The following is a 25824-nucleotide window of genomic DNA, read 5'->3' as shown; positions in this document are numbered from 1 at the left end:
AATCAGCTCTGGATATGTTTCTATTGTGAATCTGACATATGCAAATTCTCTTTCTCTTCCTATATGATGTTATACACTACAGTGACTGAACAGTAAGGGTTAACACTAATAAATCTCTTGTATTACCTTAAAATTATGATGGCTGAAATATTTAGACGATTCAGATTGACACTATGAAAATGCTTTAAATGAAAACATTTGCTCACACATTTGAATTATGAAATTGTACTTCGTATGTTCCCTCCATGTTCCATTTTTTAAACATCAGATACTAAAGTATTAGACAGGAAAACACATGATTAAAGTTCACACTAACAATAAAATAGGTGTGCATATTAAGGCCTTGTTGAACTTTATCCACGTGATGACAAGTGAAATATCCCCCATAAAATATGACCCTACTGCATATGTGCTTGATTTATTAAAAGGCTTCATAACAGGTTAAGATCGTGTTTTACTTGTACTAACTACGATAATTGATGTCAAATTATATGAAAATAACCAGAAAGCCATAGTAACTGGGATGCACATGTGCAACAAAGCGGACTGATGCAAATAGGAGTTGTATGTAAAAACAAATGTTTTGAATTGTTTTACACAAATTGCTGCTCAACCTTTCTTTTAGCCAAGACTTGTTGAACTGCAAATATTTACAACAATATTTTGTTTGCAAGTAAAGGCTTCAGGGGAAAACCAATAAGGAAAGCTGTCTTCATTATTTTATGTAATCAATTATGATCTGTAGTTTCATTAGATTTAGTTGCAGAGAAGAAAGCCAGATCGTGAATGGTATCCTACAAAACAAAAATAGTTTGACGTTTGAGGTTAAAGACCAGTTTGCAGCTCTGTAAGAGAAAGCTCCTGGGGAAATGTTTACTTATTAAACAAGGTTACAAAGTCACCAAGTTATAAAAGCACTTCTTGATTGTACCTTTTAGGGTCTACCAGCTTGTAGAGTTTCCCACTGTGTGACTGCGCCAGGGTTTTACTGCTTGCCAGTATGTAAACTTCACCTGCAAAAGGAGAACAGTCACAGAGAAATTGGTCGTCAGCATGATTTGCACTAAGTACTTCTATTTGCAGCATACTTGTATCAACCAACAATTAGCTGAAATCGCAAGACATGACAAGAGAAGGACAAAAGGATGAAAGGACAGTACTTGAGGGAATGAGGAAAATGAAAGCACCCGAGGCTTCTATAAAACTGGACTCGCCAAAAGACTTAAAGAAAGAGTTTAATGGGACAACTGGATATCCATGACTGAGAAACAGAGGGATAATTTAATGAGGAACAATCCTGCAAGAAAATTCCATAAGGGGACAAATTGTAAACATGTGTCTGTGGGGCCCCTTCTTTGGGACATACAGTTCTTGCACTGCTTGCAAATCATGATCACATGCAGGAATCTTTAAGTACCTCATCAACTAATAACTCCAAGACCTGGCAACAACCGTGATCAAACATTTCTAATGGATGTTGGAGTGATTCACATCATGTGTTCATTTTAATCAGAAACACCAGCGCTGACAGTTAATAATTCTGCAAGTGTCTGGTGGAGATCCAACTGGTAAAAATGCTCTGAATCATATTAATCAGTTTACCACAACTTACCCTGCATGTCTTATGTTAATCCTGCTGCCCCCCAGATAAATAGAATCCAGTCTTTGTGGCTGGTTTGCCATTTGATACAATATTACTGTCTTTAGAGGATCACTGTGATCTCATGGAAATGGAAGTAAACCCCAAAAGGTAATATGCACAATTGAATAACTTTCTGGAAAAGTGTGGCAGAAACAACTGGGGTGTTTTTTTCATTGTCAGTTTGAGATTTTAAAGGATGAGTTTATGTACCGGTAATAAAATTACATCAAACAATTCTTACATCCTTTGGACATGTGTTTTCTGAATTCTACGTATCTTTAAGTAAATCCAGTAGCTTCAGAAGATATGTGAACGTACAGTTATGTGATACAGGGAGAAATAAAAGAATAGAGAAAACAGGATTAGAGCTCAGTTGAACATCTGAGAAGATGTGATGAATAGGTTTCCTAACCTAGTTCATCCTCTCCAAAGCCCAAGATATGTCCAACAAGAATTGAGCCACAGGAGCTGGCTGCGCCAAGACACAGAGCTTTTTCCTGCCACTGTTCACCACTTGTTGAAGTTGAAAATGAAGACTTCTGAAGGATCCGCAGGTTACTAAGAAACAAAAGCAAAACACACGCACACACACAGACACACATGTACAGGGTAAGTCATTGACACTATTATATTTTACAATGTATCACACAAGACAGGCACATTTTTTACACTTGGAAAATAGCTACAGCAGTACCACCCAAGTTACAGCTGATATCTGGAGACAAGGACAACTTTTACTTCTCATAATATGGTTCAATGACCCATCTTCCTTTTCCAGCCCATGGCCCACATGGTGTTATTTAAGACCTCGTATTTAGTTTCAAAATAAACACCATGCCGGAGCCTTTACTCCACCACAACAATATACTCCCAAATTATAATGAGACACAGAATTTACCAACCACACATTGTTTCAAACACTGTACCAACTCCTGATAGTGTGCCACCACACTATTTACTTCCTGTGCTTACTCAAACGTCAGTGTTTGACATCAGCAAAGTAGGATAAATTACAAACCAAAGAGAAGTGTGAGCAGCATAGGGCAGGATGTCTAATCTCCATTTACACTAAATGGGTCGTGCTATAGTGGTGACAGTAACACAAAGCTTATTTTCCTCCACGTGGTTGGAACCCTCTGTTTACAATGGCACATGCAAGGAACAGATTTTTCACTATGACAAGATAAGGGGAACTCATGCTGATCTCAATAACATTTATCTCTTTTCCCCTCAGGGACAAATGAAGTATTATTCAATTGAAATTGAAAAGAACTGAACTACGGATAAGTCATTAATCAACAGTAAATCATACTGAGAGGATGAAGCTGCAATAAAAAGATAACAATTAATTTATTCTTCTTTAACTTACCCATTCTTATCACCAAACACATAACTGCCATATAGTCTTCTAGACTGGCAGCCCCTGTAGATGAAGCCCCCCACAGGTGGTGCCCCTCCACTGGTTTGCAGGTCATAGATTGAGGGTTCATGTTCTATAAGGGACAAAAAAGCATAGGTCTGACTTACGAACTATTCATATTTTCATATGCCATTTCCAAGCATGATCAGTGAAATGCTCTGCACTCGGATTATCTATTTAATTTAGCAGGTAGTATAAGGGAATTGACTTTTTTACATAAGTGAATTGAAAAAACAAACTATTCTAACTTCATTTTGTAAATAAACAATTCCTCAATATGGTTTCTTAAGGTTTTGTTTTTGGTAATTGTTGGTCAGCAAACAGATTATTTAGGATACCCAAAATATCTGCCACAGCAGCAAAGATAATGTTCCAAATGTAATATGGAGCTATCCATCCATCCACCCATTATCTATTCAGGGTAATGAGGGTCTGCTGGAGCCTAGACCTGCTTTCTTTGGGTCAGGTCACATCACCAGTCTATCGTGGTGACATATATAGACGAACAACCACATACACTCACTCCAACAGGCAACTTTGAATCACCAATTAACTGAATATACATGCTTTTGGAGTGTGGGAGAAATCTAGAGCAGCTCGAGAAAACCCACACAAGGACGGGGAGAACATGCAAACTCTTCACGCCATGACCCATTTATTTATTTATATATCTTACATTTTTATATATCTTGAAGTGGTGCACAGTAAGTACAGCATGTATGTGAGTTGGTATGCATGCATATCTAAGTTTTTTTTAACCTTACACCCCCAAAAAAGATCTACCAAATTCTATCAAACCGGGAACCTTCTTGTTGCGAAGCAACAGTACCAACCGCAAAGCCAGCATGCAGCCCAGTGCGGAGCCAATAGCAGCTAATTACTTTTTGCGACGAACAGTAAACATGCTGAAGTCACTGCTGTTACTGATCATTTTATTTTCTCGGTTTGAGAAGAACTAGATTCTTCTCTGCTGCGTTTTCAACACCACTAAACCATCATCTAGACAGTTATTCTTGCTGACAGCTTTAAATCTTTCTGGTGGACAGAATCTCGCATTCTCTTGGAAAATCTACACTCCTCAAGGGGAGAATATTTCTGAATCACATCCTTTTTACATTTAACGTTCACTGTCTCCACACTCAACCAGTGGGTTTCTGAATTTGTTGCCAAAACATTGTGTTCTCACAAAATGAAAGACATTCATAAAACAGGAGGAATATATATGAAAGGTTGTCCAAGAGATTGATGTTTTATCATTTCTTACTCAAGATGTAATACCATCAGACTACACTTAGGCAAAGATTGCACTCAATTATTGCTATCACGGGCTGTATCAACACTGAAAAACAATGAACTCTCTCCAACATAAAAAAGGTAAATATTATGACTTTTTCTTAAAAAAAATCTTGTGGAAACAATGACTCACCATAATCCTTCCCCTTAGTAATTTCCAATATTCTTCCTACTGATGTGTTTTTGCCACTGGCATCTGTGCAGAGGATTACGAGACTCCCATTGTCAGCCTGAAGTCGATCCACAGCACACCTACAGAATATAGGAAGCCAAGAATAAAGCAGATGCCTTTATACCAATCTACAACAATCAGAATTTATAAACTCCTCTTCATGTTTGTTTTTGATTTGCATTTTTTTTCCTGAATGTCTAAATTCAACTGAACTGAACGATACCTTCTTTATCTCTCTCTCCAGAGGTTATTAATTATGCCTGCACTGTGGTATTGTGTTTTTCAACTCGCAGCAAACACATCCTTTAACTTTCTGATACAGTTTAAGGGTCTACTCAGAAGTCTCACCTACCTGCCCGGGTCATGTAATCCATGTGCAAAAATTTCAGGTGGCTGATTAGTGCTGTTGAAGTAAGGATTGTTCCTTGGTATGGAGTAGGGCGATGTACAATAGTCTGTGTCCACATCTACCCTTAGGACAGACCCTGTGAAATCACTGCATTCAAACACATAGAAAACGTCAGGATGGTAGAAGCCAGGAAAGGATTCAACCATAGATCATACAGTACCGTCTTCCATAGAAACACATTGTGACCTTTAATCTCACCTGAGTCCATCCATTTCCTCCATATCGTCCAGAGTAATCATGCCATCTCCCAGAATGATGTGCAACAGACCATCATGACCGAACAGAAGCTGACCCCCTAGGTGTTTCCTGTGCAGCTCTGCTACTTCCATTAACACACGGACTGTCCTTGTGTCTACTTGGTTCGGGTTTTTCCTGTGAAAAGCATCAACAATCTTTGTCACTGTCATCACAGCGCGAACAATACCATTGTTGGACTACACAAAACATGATAGCTATGGGAACTGGAAGCTATTTATACAACTGGAAAATCACATGCTTTCATATAGTCTTGCTCTATGTCTTTCCTATTGTTTGATATTCTAAAACAGCTTGCCTGAAACTTTATCTGTATTTATTCAAAACCCAATGAAGAAATACAGAAATGCATTTTCAATATGCTTTGAAATATGAAGGAAGACACAATTCTATAAATGAGCACGCCCTTAGATTGTGTCTAATTACATTTTCTAATTAAGTTGTTAAGAAGTTAAACCCTGGATAAAAATTAAAATAAAAATGCTGACATGACATACCAAACAAAATCCAACATTAAATGAGTTGAAATACTTTGTTGTCTGGAGACACTTAGCTGAGTCTAAATTTAATGCTCTCTCATTAGGGCAGAAACAGTGGGTGGAGATAAAACATTCTTGCACCATTTCTTATACAAAAAATGACTTTTGTTTGAAGTATCAGCAGCAATATGTCATAATGTGTCTTAGTGTATTTTGGGTATTGACATTTTTCAAAAGCAGCTTGCAGACAGGAAAAATCTCTTAATCTACCACCAAATATGTTTAACTTTCATTTTTTCAATGGATCCTTAAATGAATGACTATGCAGCAGTCATCAAGCCTGCATTCCAAGAAAATAGCTAAGATTAGCTCATTAAGTCAAACATACAACCATGATTAAGAAAATTAAAATGTAACACTTAAACACATTCGTGAGAGAACATTGTTTCTCTAAACACAGGTCATTGTGAAAGGCGCGCAAAGGAGTGTTGCACATACTCAGTAAAATAGTTCTTAAAGGGCGGTTTACTTGGAGTTTTAACCTATGTTCTAAACCCTCATAAGACAAAAATTCTTGTTTTTTTTCTGATTGCATCTCTAGACATTTACTCTGTATGTCCACTAAGCTTTGTTGCCATGGTTGCTGTAAAAAAAAAAAAAAGAAGTGGATTAGAACTGTCGGTGATATAATCCACGGATCCAGAATTGTGGGATCACAAAAGTTTGTCACGTTTCTAAAGAAGTTTTTTTATATTATTTTTATGCAGGAATAACGTAATTTATGAAATCAGCTATTGAAAATCAGAACATGGACATTTTCATCAGCTTTCCCACATCAATACAAATGACATGTAACTGATTTTGACACTAACGCAAGCTCTATGTTGAAATGTGTGAGGCTGCTGAGGTTTTAGTGTTCTTTCAGGCAGTGGTGTACATTTAAAAAGGTACATTTGGCACACACTTCTTCCATTACCTTGAAACGGTGTATTCAACCACACGGAGAATGTGGTCGTGTGGTCCAATGGCCCAGCGCTCTTGGTTGGTGGTGTAGGAGACGTAGAGCTTTCCATTCTTCTTGTAATTGGGGTGGAATGCCAGGCTTAGTAGGCCCCTTTCATCTCCACCCTGCAGTCAGATGAGAAACACAAAAGATCCAGGAGTTAATTATGCCCCTGCTTGGCTTCTGCTCGGTAGTGTGGGGATGGAATCAACCCCCTCGGTCATCTTCATCATCACCAACATTCAGCCTCTGCACACCCCTCACCCCCTACCTCCTTTACTGTTTTTCCATAATCCTCTTTTATATTTGTTCATCACATTCCCTGTCAAAGCCTTGCTATTATCTCATTCTCTCTTTCCTACTCTATGCACACCTTTACTAGCCTCCTTCAATATAACATCACCAGCCATTATAAAACATTTGACTCTGGGTACACCTTCCCTACGAGGAGACACCCCCCACACCCACCCTCACCTCCCACCCCACTCCCACAGGGTCGGGGGGCCCTGTGACACCCAGACCCTCCCGGTGGCCTCCATTGTTTGGTGATTTGTGTGTGTAATCTTTGGGGGATATTCGTGAATGCTACGCTGAGTGGCTGAAAGAATTTATTAGCTCACTCACAGTTCATAGAGAGCACAAAAGTGCAGAGTGCTTCAGTCCAAGCATTTTCCTCCCGGTCCCCTCGCTCCTTCCTGTTTCACACAAAATCCATGCAAAATTTGAGGCTTGGGAGGGGGTCAGAATGATTGAGTTGATTTAAAGGTGGTAGGGGGGGAGAAAACCTAAACAAGAAGTGAGCTGCCAACTCCCACTGTCTTGGCAACATGTTTAGAAAACATCTAAATTGCTTGTGTAATATGTAAACCTTTGTCTCACCCCGGAGGCAGCTACATCAGTTGTCACTACCCTGGTGGTCTACCCATCACAGTTAGCTATAATAATCAGCTATAGCATTTCATTCCCCAGGCAAGGGAAGCCATGTCTGCCCTTTTTTATGTTGTAGTCTCCTTCGCTATTTCTTCTTGACAAAAGAATGAACAGATTCCTAAACTTAGTTGTGAAAAAATGTTTACACAGTGGGCACTGTGTGAGTGTATCTGTCCAAAACAGCTTGATTATTGTACTACCTGAAGCAATTTATTTTACTGGATTTTTAAGCATTTTGTGAACTCTGTTTGTTACTCGGAGACAGCCACTGGTACAGCTATCTGATCCTTCAGATATTCCCTGTCAAAATTGTAAATAAGAAATAAAAAAAAATTAAAAAAAATGTGTCTGTCCTGACAGGCTCGAGATAGATGTATTTTTCAAGCCCCCGTCACAAGCCAAGAAACCCACCATAAATCTGTGCAATGGATCTCTTGGTTCTGGTTGGACTGTATTATCCCCAGCACAGTCAAACACAGCAGTGACAGTGGTGATCAGCCACAGGAGGATTTATCAACTTTCAATATTCACTAAAATATTACGAATATTGACGATAAAACCTAAACCCCTAAAGACAAAGTTCCTATGGAAAAATGTATGACTTATAAATATGTCAAATTTAAAATGTCAGATTGTGATATATATGTTAAATATGTTATGCACTTTACCCTGTACAATATATGGCTGGATGTCAGTTGGTGGACAAGTGGCTTCACTTTGCAAAACAATGAAGGAACGTTTCATCTTAGGAAAAGAAAATCAAAACCTCACCATGAAATGCTGAATGCATATGATGGAAATGGATATGCAGTGACCCAGTTCCCCAAAATAAACTTGCGATAGGGAATGGGCCAATGAGGCCCAGATCTGGAGCCAAAGGGGGACCACCAGGAAACACTGTGGTTAAATGATCTGAAATATTAGCTCCCTTGCTAATGACTGACTCTTTCAGCAGCAGGAGAACAGCAGAGCTGGCACTAGAGCCACAAGAAACAAACATTGCATGAGTAAGTCCTCACTGCAGAGCCAATATATGAAAACAGACAAAGTACCAACTTGAGTTTTCTGAGCATAGACCATTTTAAACCTTCTGCCAAAGCTGCAGTAGGTAAGATATTCTTGGCATGTTTCAAAAACTAATATGGCATATAAACAACCTAATTTTGAGAATGTACAAACTGCTAGTTTCTCATAATGACAGCTGTAAAGGGAATTGTCAGTGGGTTGCTAGATAGACTGCACTCACATGAAGGAGTTTTGTTCCCCCTTGTGTCATAATACATTTGCAAAACTACTACCATGTGTGCACCTAAATATGGTGTTAAACTACATATTCACCCCATTTCTTTCTTTCCAGTATACCTAATAATGTAGTAAGTAAAGACATATATATGAATAGTAAATTGGCTGCTGAGCATATAGGCATTAGGTAAACTGCAACACTCATTTCTTTATTATAAACACTGCACCTGCAATTATTGTGAAGTCAATATCATTTCTAAAAGACATATTTTAATGGCAGATTGATTGTTATGCATGTCATTGCCAAACTTCAATAAAACTATACAAGTGACAAGGGAGTGAAATCTTTAAACCCGACTTTCCCTTGAACATCTTTGTCTTATTTATGACGGCCATCATTCTTTCAAGCAGGGGGTTCTAACTGAATTTCCCATGAGGTATTATCTCTTCATTTTTCTCCCAAACACATGCCTTTATAGTCCTCAATTCCATCCAATTTTGTTCTCTGGGGCGACGGTTTTGGCCTTGTCAAACTTCTGGCATCATTCCACAAAAATTTGAGAATGTGAGTGCAGGGATGAGGAGTGGTTGTTATCTCAAGGAACCTTACACAGAATACAGGCATTGTCAGAATGACAGTGACACGTACAACAGCTTCCGGCTCAGCAGGGACATTTATCTTTGAGGTCTGGTAACATGTGCTGGCAAGTGCATTATTAACCTAAACCTTTCAATCTTTCCAAACTGCTTTGTGGGCATTTTACCACCAAAAGACATTCCACAAGATGACAAAAGGAAAACAACGTCTACACCCCTTATTCAAACATAATCTGAGACATTGAGGCAAAAGCCTCCCTCCAATGTGGAGAACTCCCTGTATAGAAATCTCTACTTTATAATCTTGTACAGAGGAAACCCTCCACTATAATCATGACTCATGGTGATTGCCCACTTAAATCCTTGTACCAGCCAAAATCTTCCCACTAAAAAAAGAAAAACCAGTGGTCATTTACAGAGCCACAAATTTAATGGTTAGACATTTATATTATCACTTGAGCTTCCACTAGTATCTAATGCATCATCGACAAGAGGTCTGGATTAGTGTAACCCCACACCTGCTTCAAGGCAGAGAAAATAGTGAAGGCCACTTACTTTGCTTGAAAGGTCCTGAGCGTCTGACAGCAGAGATAGAAAAAAATAAGATGCTTTAACTTATTTGTTTAAACAGTGAAATATTTTATAGGACACCCAGTCACGCCTGTTATACAGGGTAGTTTATATAAGAAGACTCCCATTTCTGGGGTTGCTACTCACAAATGTCATCTTTATCAAGTCCACATCTATCAAAGAACCAACAAGTTCCTCTCTTTTCTGAAGCTGTAAAGAGAACGATGCTTTGGCTTCGCATCATAGTTGAAAGAAAAAAATGTATTTGCAGAGAATTCAGGGAAGATTTTGGATGTATATCAAACCGCATTTTTGGGAAGGTTGAATTTTTAAAAAGTTGCTTTGAGATTAGTTCCAAACAAGGTAACTGGTACTTGAAGCAGCCGTTTTGTTTAGTTGTGTTAACATGTGTTGGTATGAGTGACGTCCCAATCCGATCATAATCGAAAATCAAGTTATCTCCGAATGATCGGGATTGGGTGAGAATTATTGTATTTATTTCTATTTTATTTCACTAAAATACATTACTATATGAATAACTATATATATATATATATATATATATATATATATATATATATATATATATATATATATATATATATATATATATATATATATATATATATATATATATATATATATATATATATAATGTATCTACTTTCTATCAGTAAGTTTCACCATTAACATTACAGTTTATGTCAGGTGGGGAAACAGGGGGAGCCTTCAATGTAGAGTAGCAGTTGTAGCTGAGTAGTACTGGTAGCAAGCTTATATCCGTTTTGCCAACTGAGCAACTTTGTTGCTACATTTGGTGAGTTTTCATACCCCTCTTGTGACATTTTTCTTCAAAAAAGAGCATTTAGGAACAGATCTAGAAATTTTTTCAGGTGTCACTGAATACTTTTGTAAACTCTAACCTGAAGGCTAGCATTGTCCTCACTCTTCTCAGCCAGCAGCCTGTGCTGCCGTGGGCCCCTCCCCCATACCAAAGGGCCCACAGCAGGTCTCTGTTCTCCAGCAGCAGTGCCTCTCAGCGCACCCGCGATTATAAATCTGGCTGGTCTAGCACTGGCCCAATGCCACTGAATAATAAAAAATTATTATTATTATTCATTTGTAATTCTAATTCATATAATAATTACAACAAACATCTAATGCTGGCCTGTATTCAGGCCGAAGGAGGAAGCACCCCTCATTTGTTAGTATATATATCATGACTGCTTTATGTAGACACTGTAGTCTGGAAGGACTGCTCACCTATCTACCATAGAGGCACGCCAACACTACAACTGAATGGACCTGAGGGGGTCAGTGTCATCATACCAATATGACACCATATTGCTTTGTGGAAAATATAAAAATAAATAAAATTAAAGCTGCAAGCAGCGATGAACGGGCCCTCGCACTCACGGCCACCGCCCCCCATAAGCATATAAGAAATGACACCACCCACGACTTCCTAAGTCAAACCATTCAAAAGTTATAGCAGAAGAAAGGGACAACCAATCAGAAGAAGGGGCGGGGCTAATTCAGGCCAATGAAGGTCAAGGACTCCATAAAGAATCTGATGACACCACCCACGACTCTCTATGTCAAACCATTCCAAAGTTATAGCAGAAAATCGGGACAACCAATCAGAAGAAGGGGCGGGGCTAATTCTGGCCAATGAAGGTCAAGGACTCATTACAGAGTCCCATGACACCACCCACAACTTCCTATGTCAAACCATTCAAAAGTTATGGCAGAGAAAAGTATTATAGGGGGCGCTGTTGAGCCGTTAGGCCACGCCCATTAATGCAAACCATGAAATATCCAATTTATCGCCAAGTCTGTCTTGCATGCAAAATTTGGTGACTTTTGGAGAACTATCAAATATGGACCAATCAGATTTCAAAATGGCCGACTTCCTGTTCGGTTTCGGCCATGGCTCCAAGAGACTTTTCTTTAAGTTGTGCCATGATACAGGTGTGTAGCGATTTTCGTGCATGTACGTCAAACCGTATTGTGGGGCTTGAGGCACAAAGTTTTCCGGGGGGCGCTGTTGAGCCATTTTGCCACGCCCATTAATGCAAACCATGAAATATTAAATTTACCGCCAGGCCTGGCTTGCGTGCCAAATTTGGTGCCTTTTGGGGAACTATCAAATATGGACCAATCAGATGAAGGGGGGGTGCGCTTGTTGGCGTCTAGCGTCGCCACGGTAACACTTTTGAAAGAGAAAAGTAATGCGCGTAGTCGCAGGATGGAGACGCACATTTTGATGTATAACACACCTGGGTTCACGATACGGTTCGGGCCGTATTAATTCTCGAAGGAATGGCATATATTGCTCCAAAATTACGCGATTAATTCAGAATGTTCAAAATGGCCGACTTCCTGTTCGGTTTCGGCCATGGCACCAAGAGACTTTTCTTTAAGTTGCGACATGATACAGGTGTGTACCGATTTTTGTTCATGTACGTCAAACCGTATTGTGGGGCTTGAGGCGCAAAGTTTTTTCTATCTGAACCGATCAGATGAAGGGTGGGCGCACTTTTTGGCATCTAGCGTCGCCACGGTAACGCTTTTGAAAGAGAAAAGTAATGCGCGTAGTCGCAGGATGGAGACGCACATTTTGATGTATAACACACCTGGGTCCACGTTACGGTTCGGGCCGTATTAACTGCCGAAGGAAGGCATCAATTTCGCCAAAATGACGCGATTAATTCAAAATGGCTGACTTCCTGTTCGGTTTCTCGACATGACGCCCAGACACTTTTCTTTAAGTTGTGTACTGATACAGGTGTGTACCGATTTTCGTGCATGTACGACAAACCGCATTGTGGGGCTTGAGGCACAAAGTTTTCAAGGGGGCGCTGTTGAGCCATTTTGCCACGCCCATTAATGCAAACCATTAAATATCAAATTTTTCGGCAGACCTGGCTTGCATGCAAAATTTGGTGACTTTTTGGGCACGTTTAGGGGGGCAAAAAGGCCTTCCTTTTGTCAGAACAATAAGAAGAAGAAGAAGAATAATTCCTGCAATTACAATAGGGCCTTCGCACTGCAAGTGCTCGGGCCCTAAATATCACCATTTCATGAAATAATGTCATGCTTATTTAAAGTACATTTGTTGAAGGCAGATATTTTTTGAGTCGACTCCTTGTGACCACCCATGAAACTGCAAATTTAGTAAGTTTAATGGATTCACATTAAACTTCTGTGGCTATGTCCATCATTTACATACAGTCTGTGGTCCTTGTATTGCAGTCCAGAGCAACTAAATGCCTGGATTTTCTACCACTGAATAAAAGGCTTGACATAAAAAGAGGGATCAGATCTGAGAGCATAAAGCTCTGCCTATCAAGAGATAGATGTACAAGCTGCTTGAAGGGCCCAAGTTAGGTTACTCTTTCGCTTTTGGACTGGTTTGCTTTGGAATGAGCTCTGCTGCTCTAGTGTGGCACCCAGTGGTCTTTTAATGTTATATACTGGATTTTGAAAGTATCAGACTAAGCAGAACATTCCACAGATAAATAATAAAAACCACCAATGGTTAAACAAAGGTTTTATTTCTTTGGTTTACTCCTTTGATTGCAACAAGCCCATCCTGTCTTTTTACTTTCATGAGCTACAAGTCAGCTGGACACTGCTGGAATATCTCCTTTCAATCGATTAGCCAGTAAATTAATAATGTTTTATTATGCATTTAAATAGTAGACTGATTGACTTTGATGGAATGTACAATACAATTTAGGAGATGTATAATGAATGAAATGAAACTCTGCTCAAGCCCTTGCTTTACCAGAGTTTCAGTTAACACGTTTTATTTCCTTTTTAAACTCTTTACACATTCTCTGTTGGGGAATGTCAGGCGTGCAGGCAGGTCAAACCAATACAATGCTGCCATATGACTGCAATGTGTGCAGAATATTATTCCATATTGTCTTGTTGAAAAATGGAAATGTATAAGTGGAACTCTCACGTTCCTGTATTTATTTTGCAATCCAGCCAACCCTCCATGTACAAAAACTAGTGATGACGCTACGACTGCTAGAGCCTATCATAGCTATCTGCAGTACACAACGGAGATGTCACAATCACAACACAAAATTGCTCTCACAAATGTGCAAGTCACCTTTGCCAAAGGCTCTGATGCAACCCTAAACCATCACAGATCCTAGCTTTTGGACTTGTTACTGATAAATGTCTGGACAGTCCTTTTCTTGTTTCGTTATCTTTAGGCACACAGTGTACATTTCCTTCAAAAAAGATCTGGAAAATGTATTTGTCAGATGACAGCTCGTTTTCAGTGGGAGCTAGACCATCCGAAATGACCTCAATGACCCAATTTTGGTCAAACTGTAGCTGCTGGACAGATGTCCTTGCATTTGACTTTAAAATACTTTGGTAAACATATGGGTTAATGATTGACTCAAGATCCCTAGGACCTGTGGCTCCAAAAGAAGCTTGAATGATCACCCTTCCACCACCGTGCTCGGCAGCTGGTTTTAACTGCTCATCGTGATATCCTGTGTTTGGTTTGCGACAAAGTTAGCACTGTGTATTCTGAACAGCAATCTTGACTTATGAATGATCTTTCTCATGCTACAATGAAGGACTTTGAGTTAGTTAGAGTTTCAGGTGCCGATGTCTTTCTTCCATTGTGTTACCTGATTTTACATAGGTAGCCACTGGTCACACTTGTGTACTGATCAAGAGTATTTGCTCAGCAGCACCTGGCTGCTACTCAAACTTTTCACACACTGTTCTGGCATTTGGGCTTATTTTTTGTTAAAGAAACTGGTTTGTCGTATGCTGTGTGTTTTTGTCCATTTGAGGTTACTTAATTTGAAAACCTGGTAGGGTGGAAAAGATTTTTCAAAATGTCTTGATGTGTAAATCCTCATAATATACAGTTTCATAAAGCTGTATATCAACATGGGAGTTGAAGTTGAAACTTGCATTTCAATGCATTCCGATCCTTTTTCTGATTTGCAGTAGTGATATCAACCCGAAACTAGAGTGATGGATGGAAAGAAAAAAATATGAAAGACAATTTGGAACAGCTCAACTCCATCTGGCAAATAAAATGAATAAAATTCTTTTAAGTTCTCAAGCTTCATTTCCCTGAGATGTGATCTTAACTCGTAATATATTGCTTAAGATTATTAACAAGAAAGTCCCATATAGCTGCATATACAACTGGAAGTCTGAAAGATTGAATTTCAGAACACCCACTTTGCAGGTAAGAACCCACAAAACCACATCACAGTATTTTTTCTGTGTAGTTTGGCTTAATTGGCACTGAGGGATTCGTGGAATGAGGGGAATAGAGGAGCAAAAGGAAACACAGAACATTACAATCAAAGCATGTGCGTGGGGCTAACGATAAACTCATTATCTTCCTTGTCTCTTGGGTGCCTGGGTTCCTCTCTCTGTATAAAGGCAGCTCCATCCTGTTGATGCTCCCAGTAAACACCTTGGCCCTCCACTGGTTCTGTCTACCCTGAGTGACTGGGAGCCCGTTCCGGTAGCCATCATCTTAGAATAGGACTCTTGGGGCCTGCAGGGGATTCAGCCACATCTAATTGTCATAATAGTCACTTAATCCACAACCAGTGTGGATTGAATTATGATAAGACAGCTGAGAAGAGCAGGAAGTGTATCCCGCAGGGGGTAGTTGCATATTCAAAAGCTGTGCTCCGTTTGACTCCTTGTAAGCAAAGTGGTTTGTCAGTGGAAGAGCAAGAGGCATGCAAGATAGATAAATTTCCTGTCAGGGAGTGTGCCCGCCAAACATCCCAGCTATTCCATCTCCTCAAGGAATCTAAAAACTTGCTGAACGATTCTCAAATTCAAAATCTGGAATCAAATAAGTATTAAAGATTGAAAGCAAATCTCGTAATGTTACAATTAGGATTAAAGCCTCCATAGTAAACAATTTTCAAAGATTATTTTCAAGAACTATCACAAAAACTAGACTTCAACACACATCTTTTACAGTACATATACAAATCTAATGGATTAAAAAGTGTATTCGTAATGATCTTCTGTATATGCAGTTATATAAATATAAACCAACAAAAAAAAAGGAAAAGATTGTTCAAGTCCACCTTTAGTTCACCTATTGCATTTTGACAAGGCTCCTTTGTACTGCTTAGGCTCAGTGCTCAATCTGAAAACAGGAAAAAAAAAAAAAAAAAAAAAAAGAAAGAAAAACACACAGGCAAACCAAATCAATGTTTACTGTACTTGTACACCAACTCCCCAATATCCTATTATACTCCTTCTCTTGGCAGGTAGACATCAACAAGGTGGTCAGGTAGACAAGGTAAATCCAATATCGGTACTAAATCCTGTCATAAATACAGACATATCAAATGGTATTGGCCTTGCGCTTTTTTAACCTTATCCAGGTTCTACAAAGCGCTTTACACTTTGTTACTCAGTACCCATTCGCAAAAACACCACAGTTCCTCTCATGTATCAACTCTTTATAAATCAAAACTTTGATTCTTACGCTCATACCCCATTGATCAGACTTGGGGGTAATGTAGGGGTCATGCATTCGGCACGTGATTAGGCTAGGGACTGAATAGAGGACAGCTGTCTCAGCCCACAGAGCAGCTACTTTTGTTACAGCATGAAAAATTACACCAAGCGAGCTAGAAAAAAAATAAAGCAGCCTCACAGACTGCAATAAGATGTTGTGGAAGTGGATTAAAAGTAAGGCGCGATTACGTTTTAAACAGACTGTCAGTTCTATTATCTTGTGAGGTACTTGTGCTACTCACTATGCTCACCCTTTTAGGCAAGTCGATAACATTTTATAAACCGTATTGAGGCATTACCGGAGAGATCAAGAAAGCCATAAAGCATTATAATGATAAGTAACATAAAGTAACATAAAATTTCCAGTTTACACAATATGCATTATGCAGAGTTAAAAGCAGAAATACCTTAATCCACAATCACATTTGTATGTGGACATCTGCTCAAATGACATCCATATCAACATATTTCTATGAGCAGAGCTGACACTATGACAGTTAACACATTCCTACCTTCAGGCCGCTCTGCACCAGCTTGTGGAGGTCCAAGAAGGGCTCCTTGATTAGCTCAAGGTTATGGTTGAGTATCCTGACAATCCCCTCCCTCTCCAGGACAAAGAGTCGCTGAGAGCCATCGCCACAGTGCACCACAGCCACCGGCTGCTTCAGACCACTCAACACCTCCTGAGCACAGTAGCAGTTGTGCTTGTGTCTCCTGGGTAACAAGAAGGATACAAAAGCTCAAAGAATGATGGAACCGCTCAATAATCCAGTTACAAAGGTATGAGGAGCAGTGGAGCATTTCAGGTAGTAGTTTTCAAGTGAAGCATGCAATAAGATATAAGTAAGTTCTTAACTTTTTTGTACTAAGAAACATGTTTCTCCCTAGACAACTAAATGATTAAAAACCTAAAATACAAAGACTGCAAGTACCTTCAGCGGGCAAAAACCGAATGAGTCAGGAAATTAAATATCGATGGCCGAAATGCAAAAACTCCTAATGATCATCTTCTAATCTCCAATTTGCAACTCATTAATATCTATTTAGTCTTATTAACACATACTGTGGTATAGTAATCTTCTCCAAAAACTGTGCAACATTTGTTGGGTATCCATAAAAAATACAATTGATTGAGACAACAAGGTTTTACTTTGTTCTCCCAGGAGAGTGCATGTTTCAGATAGGTGGTTTTGCGTTTCAGCCATCGATATTGCATCTCAACAAGCCTCGGTGAGGTCTTTCTCATCTTTGCTTTGTATTTCCCAAAAAGCTGCACAGACATATTATGTTGCAAGGCCCTTGAGAGCTCCATCCAAGGCTTTGTGTTTTCCTTTTTTAATGCCAAAAGTATTGCCAAAATCCCATTCATCTGTAAGTCCACAATCGTTTGCTCTAAGAGCCTCTGCAGAGTATTGTTCTGAAATGTGACCTCGGTGTCATTGCCTGGGGACTGACACAGGACTGATGATGCTCAGGCTGCTACTATCACAGTTTCTTTGATTTATGAAGGAGCAAGAGAGCATCCATGAGATGCAAGCAAGTGAAACATGAGAATGACATGACTCAAAGACTAAAAGCTCTAACGTGGGGATAGGCAGCTAAGTATGTTGACACTTTTTCAAAGCACCAGAGTCAAATCAAAAAAACCTTAAGGCAAAGGTGTGGGGGGGTGAAACGGACAGGTCAGACAGAAGTAAGGGGGACATAGACCTAATGCTGATTAACTCCTTCTACACCAATCTCTGTCCATCATTTTAGTTTTTCAATTTTTCAATGGGCATTGGGTTTATAAAACAAACTGTGCGTCAAAAGGATAACTGCCAAAAGATGCCTGCTTAGCAGTGTGAAAGTATCAGCAGAACTGGATAGACATTTGTTATACAAAAATGTACGATATAGGAAAAAAACTATTTCTCTTACATGACTGATATCAGTCAAAGCCAAATATTCCTTCAAGGTTATCATCCCCATCTTTTCAACTTTACTCAATATACAAGCAGAGCATCAACTGTGTATCAACTTTTTATGAGATCTGGCTAAAACATCACAGGAGTTTCATCCCCACATCTACACTCCACTGTGCAACCATATCACAGAGACATGGGCATTGCATCTCTCCCAATCTTGAACAGGACCACCAGGGTGCAAAAAAGACTTTAAAAGGACTACGGAAAGAACGGGTGGTTGCCAAGAATGATACCACTTCTTAAAAAAAACATCCTATGGTGATGAATAGGAATGATTTTCACTTGTCCTGTGATGTTTTTTTGTTGTTGTTTTTTTTTATATATATCTTTTAAGCTCTTTTTTCCCCACGTTATAAGGTAAACAAAATAGAAAACCTGTCATGAAAATGCCCAAAAAACTGCTGTGCTGGTGTACATCTGAATTCTATGCCTTAATCCTGCTTCTAATATTGAATAAAATAAATCACAGTGGAATATCTTGAACTTGAGGTCATACTAATGATGAGACCTGAAAAATGTACAATTGTATGTAAAATAGATTTAATATTTGCTATGCTAATTGTACATAGAACAACACAATCCACAGATGGAGTAAAAATTGAAAAAATGGAAGAAAAAAAAACAGACAACAAACCTGCTTAAATCTTCTATTTTCTCTTCTTCCAAGTAGTTGGAATCTTGCCCAAGAAGTTGTTTTCGTTGAAAATCCGGAAAACATAAGCTGGCCCCTCTCCTCCCATAGTACTGGCAGAACTCATCTACGTCAGCTTGGAACAATTCTACCAAACACAACACATAAAGAGACATAGGCATTTACTGTTGACACTGCATCATTTAACAAGTTCAAACGCTTGGATCAAGAAGATTGAATGCCTGTGAAATAGTGAAGTTGGCGCTAGATTTTTGTATCTCCATGTGTACAGTGGCAGAAGTGCAAGAACAAAGATTTATATGAAGGCAGGAGGAAGAGAAGTGAGGTATACTGCAAAAAAGTGATTCATTTTAATGAAAAATATAATTCCTGCACTGCTTATGCAATTACTGAGTCTCTTTTTTTACAAAAAAAAGAAAAATCCAACACTTTATTGTTTAAATGGGTCTGAATGTTTTGCATTACTGAAATGCATACAAGGACAGCAAGTGAAATAAAATAATCTCCCTTTTAAATATGGCATGTCATTCTGTATAAACAAAAAAAAAAAAAAAATGTGTTCAGGCTGAGATATTTTCCCTTACATTGCAAAACAAAGGCGAGATGGGCAAAAATGCTTACAAAAGGTGATCTGCATAAGCACAGTGTTAACAGGCAGATTTATGTCTAGCCAGCGCAGTCACAACATTATGGTCTCGGAAAAATAAATAAATAAATAGAAAATCACAGCGTACAGTGCATCTCACAGGATTCTGCAACCTAAAAACAGTCTTGACAATATTGTTTCCTCTAATCAATCCCTCAGAGGATAGAGGAGAGCAAATACACCAGTGATAAAAACACAAACAGGACTCTCCCTGTCCCTTCTTTCATCTCTCTCTCCTGCCACACACCGCAAAGGCTGACCGCACTAAATACTGGAGGTGATAGGATATCCCCTCAAACATCTAAACACAACATGAAGATCAAACATGTGTAGAAACACACACATAGCTCCGGCTATGCCACCCACACTCTTGTGTCTGCAGTTATCTTAACCATGCTGATTGGGGACCTTGGGTTCAGGATGAGGGAATGAGTGAAGAAAGAAATGAGAAGTGTATGGAGAAAGTTAGAGGCCCCTGCGCAGAAGTGACTTAAGGCAGTAAATATCTATACTGTATGTGGAAACAGGAGCTAAATACATGCTCTGATCAAGGGCTGGTAGATTTAAAGGCTACTGTTTAAATTTAAAACCTTTAGTCAGTATTATCCATTTAGCTAAAGGTGAGGGATGTTATTCATGTTAATTGTTGTATTCCATTTCTTTCTTATGATAAAAATTGACAATTTCAAAAATATAGATCATTTTCAAATCTGTTTAATGCAAACTACCCATTTTAATCTCATTAATAAAAAGCAATAAAACAAATCTGTATGTGTCAAGTATGGTAAAGGTTTGCCCTACTTCTGTTGGGATATGTGCACTAAGAGGAAAAGTATAGGAAAAGATCAGCAAGTCACACATTAAAACACACACAGCAGACAAAGAGAGTGGGCAAAAATGGGTGTAAGAGGAAGAGAAACAGAACTCTATCCATATTCCTGGCTCCCCAGTGCTAAAGTTATACTTCCATCTGGTTATCTTCCAAGACAACCTGGGTGGCCCACCCAAAGTACTTGACATCTTGATGCACTTCAGCAGTTTTACATACACACAACCTTTGTAGAAAAATAAATGTGTCATTCGTCACCACATATGCTGATCTGTGGTGGGCTGAGGGGGGTGAGCTAGGAGGAGCATAGCAATGAACAGTGGGAGGGGGCTGGATTCTTCTATGGATTTCTCTCTTGAGCTTTCGTGGTTTGACTCTCTGGGCCCATATGTCTGTCAGTTCATGACCAAGTTATGTACCTCCAGACAAGCCTTCTCCTTCCATCCCCTTCCACCCTATACTGTGAAGTCCTAGTCATCAGCCTCCATTGTAGCTTACGGTGTATTATCTGTCTAGATGTCAACTGTACTATCTCTAAGCTGGCTATTAGATGCAGGTGAGGATGTGCTCAGATAGAATGTATGTGATAGATGTTTGACTATGACTTGCAGCATACCATGTGGGTAGGTTGCAGACGTGTGTTTGAAACTCTTGTCTCTTTGCAGATCTCAGCAGATCTAATCAGTGTGTGGCAACAGAGATTGGAATAAGACCTGGCTAGAGGAGGATGTAGTGTTTGATCATGCTTGGTATGCACTTTGAAGACACATGTACCTGTGATCTTGCATCCCTTCAAAGGAAATTCTTCTGAAGAGCAAATGCTTTCAGGAGCAGAACAGTTCCCATGTAACAGCACCATATACACTTGGAAAACTGACGCATTGATATGCATTTCCCTTCTCAGTAGATTCCCCCATCTTAAAGTCATTTAGAAGCATCTGAGTTTACAACTCAACAGAAAAAGATGGAATAGCAAAGCATGAGACACATTTATAGGCTTTATCTCAGTGTGACGGCCAAGTACCAAGCAGTTAGGTTCACAGCCAGGGTGCACATACATCCCAAATGCAGAATTCGTAGACTTAAGTCAGTCAAACAGAAATCTGGAATAAGTCATACAAAATTCTTCTTACTTGTGTATGTCAAATGTTCTAGTATACTGGTCAGGTGAGCAATAAGCACATGAGAAATTTGATTCCACACATCTTTTGTAAATCTAATATTTTCATTCACATGTCAAGCAAATGTTCATCTATGTGTGTTTTAAGTGTATGTGAAATGTGTTTTTAACTACCATCACAAGTGAAAAAATAATTATTCCAAATATTTTCTCATTTAAAACAACAAACCTAACAGAATTAAGAACAGAATTATAATACAACAAGACTGTATACTGTGATAAAAAGGACACAATTCACCCTGCTCTTTGCTAGATAAAATCTGCTGGATTAGTCTTTACTCAAATTAGACATTTTATACTGTATATACAGGAAAAATTTGGCCATTTATCCTGCTTATGTATTGAATTGCTCCTGCAATGCAGGGCTAAAGTGGTGAACGAGCATAGGACAACTTCAGCAACAAATTGAGCTGAGGTCAACTGAGGTAAGAGTTGGATAAATAAATATTCACAGACCAGACTACTGACGCACCACTTCTTGCATAAGTTCAGAATTCTGCCAGGTCTACATGTATGAGCTGAGCCTCTCTCAGAAATGAGGCATGCTCTGAATTTGAATAAATCGTAATGAATGATGTTATCAACATTTCATGTGTATCACTTCAGCAAATATTCTGGGTGTTTACTTTAACTGGGCCACTTTCATTGAATATGTTTGCTTTCATACCACCAGGTAACCACTCTGGCAAGAGTTAAGTTATATTCACAGTCGTTATTATTGGTGTGATTACCTGGTATGTGCCCCCTGCAGGTGTAATAGAACTTGCGGCAAAAGTCCTGGCAGAGCCGTGGCAGGTCTGGCTCTATGTGTGACACCCTATCCGTGTCCAGGGAGTGAAACAACACCTGGGCGTTGGGGGAGCAGCGAGCACACTTGATCTCCTCCAGAAGACGTCCACATTCTGTGTTGTTGGTGGAGAAAATCTAGAAACCACACAAAATAAGAACCTATGTCTTATTAAAAGATAGTACCAATAACTTTTACCCTTTTCGTCACATCCAAACAGCAATGGGTATTTTAAGATTAGCAGACATTTGAAGAAATTATTATCAAAGAACATTATGATGTAGAGAAGATTACATGTTAACTGTACAATGCGGTGTAATATTTGATACGTGAATTTCTGAGACTTCTCTACCATCCCCATAATCAAAACAAAACAGTTTTATACAATGAAAATTTAAACATTTGACTAAAAAATAAAAGCAATCAGTTAAAGAGTACATAAAATGATCCATTTTATTCATAATGATTGAAAATATATACATTATTAAGGAAACTGCTGTAGTCAAAACTGGGAGTGTTTTTAATTTCAATATATTATAAACACTTCAAATATTAAATATTTAGATTTTCTGTTTCATTTTATATGTCAGGTAATAGGTTAAGTTGCATTTTATACACTTTTGCAACTTTTCTATAAACGTCTGACAAAACTGCTTAACAATTTCAAAGAATGTAGCTATAATAATTGAGCTGTTTCAAAATTTGCACCAGCAATTAAAACCACAACATTATTTATCTTAGTAACCTTATTTTACACATCTTTACTCCAAACACTTAATTTTTTAATATGTATGATTTTGACTCCTTATGTTGATCGTTTTAATAATACAACACAGAGATGTCAGCGATGCCTCAACAGATTTTTTCCTGTAACCTTCTCCAGAACAGAACTGAAAGTCACTTATCTCGGACTATAAGATAAACAAAGTAGGCTGATAAAGCAACTGTAGGCTGACATAACCCTGTTCCCATTTGACACATGGAAAATAAGACACTTTCTTGTTAAAGCAACTTAAGTGAGCCCAGTGAATCTCGGCAGCCTTCTGGTGGACTAGTGGCCTATCCAGGTTGTACTCCTGCCGTTCACCTTAAGAGAGCGGGATAGGCTCTAGCAGATCCCCGTGATCCTAAATAGCAATAAGCGGCTACAGATGACGGATGGATCCTGGCATTGTTTTCTTCCTTAGTTGTTTTGGTTGGTTGATGCAGACCAATAAATTGACCTTGCTCAACCAGTAAAAGATTTTTCCTACAACCAAAGGATATGTTTTCTGACAAGGTTGTTATTTACTGCATCGGTTTGAGTTCAATAACTTTCTGTCAGTGAAAAAAACTATTAATCACTGCAATACATTTGCAATGGGAAACTCTATACTATTTGTTTGTTTAAAGTAGAGACTTGTCTCTTTGCCAGAGAGTATACATTGTATTTGACATTTTGATTAACATTTTCATTTTTAGCTCAGCAGATCCCCCTATAGGCATGGAGGTCAACCCAGTTTTACAAAACGTCCAAGATTTACACTTTTTTATTCTCTGCATTGTCATTCGTTTTCTATTCCATCATTGCTCTCTTGAGTCTCTGCCATGACGTCTACTGAAGCTCTTCGAGCTAGTTGCATCATTGCTGATGGGTGACATAGTATCTTAAAGTGGCATGTACTTGTCCCATCCAACTGAGAGAAGTGTCTAAAGTTACTTTGGCTAGTTTTGACTACTGGAAGAGATTGGAGACTATGACAGTGAGAAGTTGATCAAATTTGATATAATCTATACTTTCCCTTTGGGGATTAAATCAGGACTTTTAAAGTATTATCTCAAGTGAAATTAAAAATAATATTTTGACATTAAAAAAGTACTTTGTGCTGCTTTAAAGTGTTTATTCTCACAACAATTTCTACCATAGTAGCATAATCTATGCAATGATGTAAAACAGACACATAAATGTAACTACCTGCAATTTTATAAAGACGTACTGAACCATACAGCATTTTCTATTCCATATAATTTGATACCAGGTAGTTATGCACTCATGTGGAACATCCCATTAAGTCTGGAGAAACACACACACACACACACACACACACACACACACACACACACACACACACACACACACACACACACACACACACACACACACACACACACACACACACACACACACACACACACACACACACACACACACACACACACACACACACACACACACACACACACACACACACACACGTCTTCTCGGTATCTGCCTACTCTCACAAGTTCATAAGTAGTTAAAAAGAAATCACAATTCATATATCTGACATAACTCATGCCATAAAATAAATGAAGGCAAATAAGACTAGCTCAGGGTCATTACACAAAAGTACACAAAGAGTTAATCCAAAAGAAATTAGCTGGATTATTTACATAACAAATTAGCTGTAATAAAACACAGTGTAATTTGTTTTAGGTCAAGACCAGTGCTGCTTGGGCAGGCGGGCAGGCAGGCTGGCTGGTAATGTTTTGCTTTGTGTGAGGTCCATGTGTAAACACCAATTTAGAGATAGACAGACACATCATTCCACTCTGGTATCAACAAATTAGCAGTCTGTCGAAGTCAATTAAACCACGGGACCCACGGCTAACATATGGACACCTTCCACTCTAGTTGTAGAACAAACTGCAACTGTGGAAAAGGCTATGTGTTTAGAAATTGCATGGAGCTGTGTTTATCCAACAGGTGGCAGATTCCCTGACAAAACAATGATTTTCTAGCTGAAAAAACATGCAGACGGGCACGGATTATATTTCCCATTAGAGCAGCCACTTTAAGGGGTTAAAAGTATAAGGATAAGCAATTCTAGTTTATCTGAGTTTCCACATATAAACTCTACTCTGCAACCCATTTTTTAACTATTATTTGTCAGACTTAATTATTTTGCTCAAAGGAAAACCTCATGCCAACTATGACCATGTTTGTTTGGTAAGTTCCTCTATCTTGGTGCCCTTTGCTCTCGTGCCATGTAGTGCTGTGGGCTTGCCTACTCTCTTATTCTAAATTGCCCATTGATTCTGTGTGCCATGGGCTGGCACAGGGTCCACTGAGAGTAGCATTTGTGTGCTCTCAGCCATGCTCTCTGTCCATATGTTGCTGGGATGGGCTCCAATGTTGCCATCATCCAAACCAGAACAAGTGAACCTTTGTTTGTTGTGTTTTGCTGAATCT

The 25824-nt window shown here is 38.9% G+C and overlaps 1 protein-coding gene across 1 annotated transcript in view; it reads right to left on the bottom strand.

The window, feature by feature from the left end:
* Nucleotides 1-25824, bottom strand: part of hhip (hedgehog interacting protein) — a 41810-nt gene that overhangs the window by 13462 nt on the left and 2524 nt on the right. Inside the window, exons 2-11 of the mRNA XM_061718307.1 lie at nt 22558-22750; nt 19154-19298; nt 17065-17266; nt 6647-6798; nt 5135-5308; nt 4880-5023; nt 4489-4607; nt 3012-3135; nt 2055-2200; nt 932-1013 (exon numbers count right to left, since the gene is read on the bottom strand). Coding sequence (XP_061574291.1) covers nt 932-1013; nt 2055-2200; nt 3012-3135; nt 4489-4607; nt 4880-5023; nt 5135-5308; nt 6647-6798; nt 17065-17266; nt 19154-19298; nt 22558-22750 — 1481 coding nt within the window. The remainder of the gene's footprint in view (nt 1-931; nt 1014-2054; nt 2201-3011; nt 3136-4488; nt 4608-4879; nt 5024-5134; nt 5309-6646; nt 6799-17064; nt 17267-19153; nt 19299-22557; nt 22751-25824) is intronic.

Source organism: Cololabis saira, chromosome 1 (genome assembly GCF_033807715.1).
Source record: "Cololabis saira isolate AMF1-May2022 chromosome 1, fColSai1.1, whole genome shotgun sequence".
In the NCBI taxonomy this organism is placed as follows: domain Eukaryota; kingdom Metazoa; phylum Chordata; class Actinopteri; order Beloniformes; family Belonidae; genus Cololabis; species Cololabis saira.
Note: the sequence above shows the minus strand (reverse complement) of the source record. Positions and strands in the feature narration are given on the sequence as shown.